Source organism: Mixophyes fleayi, chromosome 7, assembly GCF_038048845.1.
Source record: "Mixophyes fleayi isolate aMixFle1 chromosome 7, aMixFle1.hap1, whole genome shotgun sequence".
Lineage (NCBI taxonomy): Eukaryota > Metazoa > Chordata > Amphibia > Anura > Limnodynastidae > Mixophyes > Mixophyes fleayi.
Window position 1 is genome coordinate 17,574,634 of NC_134408.1, and position 7,778 is coordinate 17,582,411.

Here is a 7,778-nt window from a genome sequence, read left to right on the forward strand (position 1 = left end):
ATACTCTGCAAGGTGGCGAGCATACGCATTGTAATCTTTCCAAACTGATCAGCATGAGCCTCCTGATATATGGCGCTCTCTCCATACATTATAATATCACACCATCATGTGCCTGGGACCCCCGTCTAATACCCAGACAGAAGCCTATGCCTACACCTTGGAATGACTGACACCGGATTCTTCTATAAAGGACAGGTGCTGAGTCACTGAGCAGTCACTGCTAAGGGTTAGACAATCACAGATCACACAGCAGCTGGCGAGTACTCTAAATCCACTTATTTCCTGTTCTTCATTTAGCATAAAGCAGAGGTGTTTAAACATAGTCCTCAAGATCTACCAATAGGTCATAGTTTCAGGCTGTCTGTAGAAACAGGTGAGAGATTTACTGACCCAGAAAAACACCTGAACATGATTATAGAAATCCTGAAACCATGAACAATTGGTAGCTCTTGAAAATGGAGTTTGAGCACTTCTGGCATCGAGGTTAGTAACAACTTAATGCTCATTTCTATGGAAAAGAAAGGGTACATTCAGTTCTTGAGAGTCCTCATTAATCCACCTGGAACAGTGATAAAAGTCTGAGCACTTTGTTTTTTAGAATTACATTGCAGTGAATGGAGTGGCCGTTTTAGGAGCATAACTAAAGCCCCAAAGTAGTTTTAATATGTCCCCCAGGAAACTTGAATACAACACACATCTAAGCACTTTAAGTGTATTCCCTACATGTAACCTGCAGGGGGCAGTGTCCACATTAGGCATATGATGGAAGATGCTGTATATGAAACTGATGCATAAATATTTTGTTTACAGAGAAGTCACGGATCTAGCTAAATATGAAGGGTCTCTGAATATGGGTGCACTGGAGCAACTAATAGGATTATAACTCCCTTTCTAGTGCAGTTTAGACAGAATAAAAGAAAAAACTAATGTCTGGTTATTTATTACTCGTCAGAGCAGAACTGGTTCACACCACATTCAAAACAGAACATGACAGGAGGAAACCACTGAAAATGGTGCTAGATTATCCATCTTGGTGCCTGGACGCCTGTCCTAGTCACAAGAGCATTAGTAGAAACTGCAGTGAGACTAACTGCATGCAGACGAGAGCAATCAATCTTATCCCATCATAGGAATGAGTCACAGTAAATAACATAGGAACACGCAACTAAAAATTACTCCTGTAGACAATTCCTTAAAGCATCCTGTAAAAGCTTTGAGGTCAGGTTTCTTCATATTTTGGCCAGTCCTATTGTACACATCTCCACTACACCATTTACTATGCTTCCATCCACTGGTGTTATTAGCAATGAGCACCCTCTGACTGCAGCATGAAATAACGTAATCCCAGGAGCTAATAATTCTCCATAGGAACTGCATTTTCTATGTACTTTTATTTTATAGTGAATACCCTTAAGTTAAGTACCAATGGTTTTGGAACACATGGTACATAAGACCTGTATGTTAACCCCTCTCATACTGCCACTCACTTACTGGCATATATACCTCTTAAGGAAAGTGGATTAAAACGCATAAATCCCATAATGTGTCACCCTCTTCCTGCTACTTTCATACCAATCTTGGTTTGCGTTTTAAGCTGGTGGTAGAAGGACACAGTGCTGAATCTCGCTCAATTCTCTAATCAAGGCTTTCAGAAAGTCAGTGAACGAAGGGAGTTGGGTAGGTATAAAAAAAAACAACTAACTACCGTACATCTCACACACATTACAGTTAAGAACACATGGGCCGGCTAAGATCAAAATATATTACTGCGGATTAAGATTTCTTTTCAGCATAACACGCACAGGCAACAGTTCTCTATTGCTGCTAGAATCTAACATAACTTACAATGTGCTTGATATGCAATAGCCCAGTGCGTATTTCAGCCTATATCCAAATTTAGAATTGGTGAATTAGGCATTGACAAATAGGCAGTGGTGGAAAAAGAAGGGGAAGTTAGGAAACTGCTGGCAATAAAATGTTGGTTTTATCCTAAAATACAACATGTAATTAGTGTAAACAAAGATAAATAACCAGTTAACATTAAAAAACAAAAACAAAAAAAAACAGTGCTGGTGAGGAATAGGTCAATGATCTATGATACGATGTGCGATACTTGCAATTCCTTCCTGTGTGTTTGAAGATCAGATAAATTAATCTACCGGTATTAAGAAAATTGTGTTTCAAATAGCCTCTTCACGTTCCTTCGGTCTCTGCACACGGCCCATGGAAGAATGAGTAAGGCAACAATTGCACTGGGAGGTTGCAGAGTTAGTTTTTGCCTTCCTCAGGAAAGAACTCGTAGGTGGCAGGATCATACTCTTCCCAGAGCCGCTCAAACTCCCCCAAGTACGCACTCACGCACACACTGTCATCTGTGATGAGAAGGTTCTCTCTGTTTGTCTGGGTGGCCTGCACAGTCCAGTTCATGGAACCAGTGATGACAAGTCTCTTGTCTATGACCACAAACTTGTGATGCATGAAGCCAGAGGACTGATTGTGACGCACTACAACACCTATGAGACAAAGAAACTCATTCACAGAATGTACACCTGGGCGTTTTACCTGCAGTTACTGTATGTTTGGTCTGAGCCGGACATAGATTACCCAACGTCAATAGAGTTCAGTGGACCCTAAGAAGAAAGTGCTGACCATATACACAAGTGAATGTAGGACAACATGGATGTAGCATGTCCCATTCTTCTGGCTCGGATTCACTCGAAACGCTGGTGTGTACAGTCAGCACTGTCTTTGTCAGGGTCTGTGAAGTCTATTGGCTGCGATAGTTAAACCAAACCTAGCACAGGTAAAGTATCATGTAGACTGCACATTATTACAGGGAGATGTAAAGGGGTAATTATATTTTATATGTAGTTTCCAAACCTGGTGGAATTATTTTTTTTTTTTAGTGGTTTACACTTCTCTCATCAGTCAGCTGCCCAAGGTTTACCCCCTGAAGCCTCTCCTGACTGTCTCCGCTCAATCCTACTATATTATTTATGTACCCTGCAGAGATCTGCAAAATAAGTATGCGGTACAGATATACCGTATATACTCGAGTATAAGTCGACCCGAATATAAGCCGAGGCACCTAATTTTACCACAAAAAACTGGGAAAACTTATTGACTCGAGTATAAGCCTAGGGTGGGAAATGCAGCAGCTACTGGTAAATTTCTTTAATAAAAAAAACTTGTCTGCTGATCCACCTCCACTGTGTTTGCAGGAGAGACTGACACGAACATCAAATAACACTAACACTTTTTAAGACACTGTGGTACACTATTCAGAAGAGCATACAACTCCAAAACTTCAGGACAAGTCAGGCAGAGTAAACAAATACTTAGAATACCAATTTATAGGAAATAAAACTGTAACCTTCATGATCTGCACTTGTACAGAAATGTTCTAGAGCTCCATACAAGGCTGCTTATAAACAAAGGACTTCAGTACTAGTGAACAAAATGCAGATGCTGCTTAAAAATTTATACCAATGATGCTGGCTGACATGAAGAAGCCATGTGGGGAAGCGTATGTGCCTTATGTCGCAGGTCCCCATGAAAACATGTTGCTATTATCAGCGGTTTAAGGATGTCCAGGAAATAGGTAGATGTAGCTATACATTTCATTATCTACTCAGCGTTTTCAAATGTGAGCAGGAATTAGTTCGAGTTATACAAACTGCATGAGAGAGAGAGAGATCTTTTACTAACCTCTGCAGTGGAACGCATGTGCGTTCCACAGACAGGAAGTTCGGCACTTGCATTGCAAGTGCCGAGCTTCCTGTCTGTGGAACGCACATGCGTTCCACTGCGGCACTAACGGCAAGCACCAAACTCTTCTCCGTTAATATTTTCCTTCACTTTCTCTTCAGCCCTTAAGCGGGCTGAAGCTATGGAGGCAGGCACCACCCTCCTTACGGCCCTGCATTGTGGGCTTAAAGCATCACTCGAGTATAAGCCGAGGGGGGGCTTTTTCAGCACAAAAATTGTGCTGAAAAACTCGGCTTATACTCGAGTATATACGGTATATATATATTTAAAATGTACAACAGCAGCAAATAATACATACATCCAATTGATAAAAATATAGCACTTACATATATGTGTTCCAATCCCTCCTCCTCATCTCAGCAACACACACATCCTGTGTCTCCCATACTAGACAGATGCAGACCCTCACCAAATTTGATCCTGACCCCCTAACTCCCCTCCAACTAAGCTCCTGATCCCCTGACCCCCAGCTCAGCATTAAACTCAGCACCAGACCCAACTCCAGATCCCAGCTTCTAAATCTGTGATGGCCCACTCCTACTCAGCTCCAGGCACCCTGATTTTCCCCTGCTCAAACTAGACCCTCAACTCAAATCCAGACCACTAAACCGAGTTCCAGATCAACCCCCTACTCAATTCAGCTCCACAGACAACCCCTCCCCTTACTTCAACTTACCTCCAGATACCCCCCTCTCCCCACTTCAACTTACCTCCAGATAACCCCTCCCCCCACTTACCTCCAGATACCCCCTCACTTCACCTCAACTTACCACCAGATACCCCCCTCCCCCCACCTCCAGATACCCCCCTCCCCCCACCTCAACTTACCTCCAGATACCCCCCTCCCCCCACCTCAACTTACCTCCAGATACCCCCTCCCCCCATCTCAACTTACCTCCAGATACCCCCCTCACTTCACCTTACCTCCAGATACCCCCCTCCCCCCCACTTCAACTTACCTCCAGATACCCCCCTCCCCCCCCCCACTTCAACTTACCTCCAGATACCCCCTCCCCCCCACTTCACCTTACCTCGATACCCCTCCCCCCCACTTCACCTTACCTCCAGATACCCCCTCCCCCCCACTTCACCTTACCTCCAGATACCCCCCTCACTTCACCTTACCTCCAGATACCCCCCTCCCCCCCACTTCAACTTACCTCCAGATACCCCCCTCCCCCCCACTTCAACTTACCTCCAGATACCCCCTCCCCCCCCCACTTCACCTTACCTCCAGATACCCCCTCCCCCCCACTTCACCTTACCTCCAGATACCCCCTCCCCCCCCCACTTCACCTTACCTCCAGATACCCCCTCCCCCCCCCACCTTACCTCCAGATACCCCCTCCCCCCCCACTTCACCTCCAGATACCCCCTCCCCCCCCACTTCACCTTACCTCCAGATACCCCCTCCCCCCCCACTTCACCTTACCTCCAGATACCCCCTTCCCCCCACACTTCACCTTACCTCCAGATACCCCCTTCCCCCCACACTTCACCTTACCTCCAGATACCCCCCCCCCACTTCACCTTACCTCCAGATACCCCCCCCCACTTCACCTTACCTCCAGATACCCCCCCCCCCTTCACCTTACCTCCAGATACCCCCCCCCCTTCACCTTACCTCCAGATACCCCCCCCCACTTCACCTTACCTCCAGATACCCCCCCCCACTTCACCTTACCTCCAGATACCCCCCCCCACCTTACCTCCAGATACCCCCCCCACTTCACCTTACCTCCAGATACCCCCCCACTTCACCTTACCTCCAGATACCCCCCCCACCTTACCTCCAGATACCCCCCCACCTTACCTCCAGATACCCCCCCCACCTTACCTCCAGATACCCCCCCACTTCACCTTACCTCCAGATTACCCCCCCCCACCTTACCTCCAGATTACCCCCCCCACTTCACCTTACCTCCAGATACCCCCCCCCCCCACTTCACCTTACCTCCAGATACCCCCCCCCACTTCACCTTACCTCCAGATACCCCCCCCACTTCACCTTACCTCCAGATACCCCCCCCTTCACCTTACCTCCAGATACCCCCCCCCCCACTTCACCTTACCTCCAGATACCCCCCCCTTCACCTTACCTCCAGATACCCCCCCCCCACTTCACCTTACCTCCAGATACCCCCCCCCCACTTCACCTTACCTCCAGATACCCCCCCCCACTTCACCTTACCTCCAGATACCCCCCCCCACTTCACCTTACCTCCAGATACCCCCCCCACTTCACCTTACCTCCAGATACCCCCCCCCACTTCACCTTACCTCCAGATACCCCCCCCCCCACTTCACCTTACCTCCAGATACCCCCCCCCCACTTCACCTTACCTCTAGATACCCCCCCCCACTTCACCTTACCTCCAGATACCCCCCCCCCACTTCACCTTACCTCCAGATAACCCCTCCCCCCCCCACTTTACCTCCAGATACCCCCCTCCCTCAGACCTCTGCCCAGCTCCAGATTCCCACCTATCAGCTCCACTCCCCCAAACTCAGCTTCAGATTCCTCCCACCCAAACAACTCAGCTCCCCCCCTACTCCAGACCCCTTGCCCCCAACTAAATTGAAGTTCCTCCTTCCGCCCAGCCTCATACTACACTCACACATACTACACTCACACTCATACATACTACACTCAGCCCCAGCTCCTCACCCGCTCTGCGCAGTTCTCCGATCTGGGAGCCGGCCGCCGCCATGTAGTCGCTGTCGGTGATGACTCTCACACGGACCCCTCGGTGGTGGAGCAGCAGCACGGCCCGGGCCAGCGGGGGGCTGGAGAAGGTGAAGACACAGAGCTCCAGGCTGCGCCGGGCCCCCAGGAGCCGCCTCAGGAACCGGGCCAGGGCGCTGTCGGTGTGCGGCAGAGGGCAGGAGCAGCTGGTGCCGGGGCTCAGCACGGGCTCTGTGCAGGTCAGCGGGACGGGGAAGAAGAGCACCTCCCGCACCGGCCTCTTCCGTCTCAGGAATCGGAGCAGCCCCTCCAGGCTCAGCGTCACCGCCATGGCGGCCAGGCCAAAAAGCTTCCAGGGAACCGCGGGGGCCATGACAGCCGGGGGGAAGAGTCAGAGGAATGGCGGGAACTGTCCAACGGCCGCATGAGGGGAGGGCGGGAACTGTCCAACGGCCGCATGAGGGGAGGGCGGGAACTGTCCAACGGCCGCATGAGGGGAGGGCGGGAACTGTCCAACGGCCGCATGAGGGGAGGGCGGGAACTGTCCAACGGCCGCATGAGGGGAGGGCGGGAACTGTCCAACGGCCGCATGAGGGGAGGGCGGGAACTGTCCAACGGCCGCATGAGGGGAGGGCGGGAACTGTCCAACGGCCGCATGAGGGGAGGGCGGGAACTGTCCAACGGCCGCATGAGGGCAGTGACTGTCGGTGTTATACTGTGTGTGAGGGGTGAGGACAGTGACTGTCGGTGTTATACTGTGTGTGAGGACAGTGACTGTCAGTGTTATACTGTGTGTCAGGGGTGAGGACAGTGACTGTCGGTGTTATACTGTGTGTCAGGGGTGAGGACAGTGACTGTCGGTGTTATACTGTGTGTGAGGGGTGAGGACAGTGACTGTCGGTGTTATACTGTGTGTGAGGGGTGAGGACAGTGACTGTCGGTGTTATACTGTGTGTGAGGGATGAGGACAGTGACTGTCGGTGTTATACTGTGTGTGAGGGATGAGGACAGTGACTGTCAGTGTTATACTGTGTGTGAGGGGTGAGGACAGTGACTGTCAGTGTTATACTGTGTGTGAGGGGTGAGGACAGTGACTGTCAGTGTTATACTGTGTGTGAGGACAGTGACTGTCAGTGTTATACTGTGTGTGAGGGGTGAGGACAGTGACTGTCGGTGTTATACTGTGTGTGAGGGGTGAGGACAGTGACTGTCGGTGTTATACTGTGTGTGAGGGGTGAGGACAGTGACTGTCGGTGTTATACTGTGTGTGAGGGGTGAGGACAGTGACTGTCGGTGTTATACTGTGTGTGAGGGGTGAGGGCAG

The 7,778-nt window shown here is 49.8% G+C and overlaps 1 protein-coding gene across 1 annotated transcript; it reads right to left on the reverse strand.

Annotated features, from left to right (window-relative positions):
- Positions 1-924: 924 nt before the first annotated feature.
- PLD6 (phospholipase D family member 6) lies at positions 925-6,988 on the reverse strand. Its single transcript, XM_075179189.1, has 2 exons — positions 6,437-6,988; positions 925-2,513 (listed from the first exon to the last, which is right to left on the reverse strand). Exons 1-2 carry the CDS (start codon positions 6,825-6,827, stop codon positions 2,269-2,271), a joined length of 636 nt encoding a protein of 211 aa, XP_075035290.1. The 5' UTR covers positions 6,828-6,988; the 3' UTR covers positions 925-2,268.
- Positions 6,989-7,778: the final 790 nt, after the last annotated feature.

What these genes read in the sequence shown, in the direction of transcription:
- PLD6 (XM_075179189.1), bottom strand. Translation starts at nt 6,827, where the DNA reads ATGGCCCCCGCGGTTCCCTGGAAGCTTTTTGGCCTGGCCGCCATGGCG. An exon ending in CGGAGAACTGCGCAGAGCGG is followed by an intron (nt 2,514 to 6,436) that starts GTGAGGAGCTGG and finishes TTTGTCTCATAG; the next exon opens with GTGTTGTAGTGCGTCACAAT.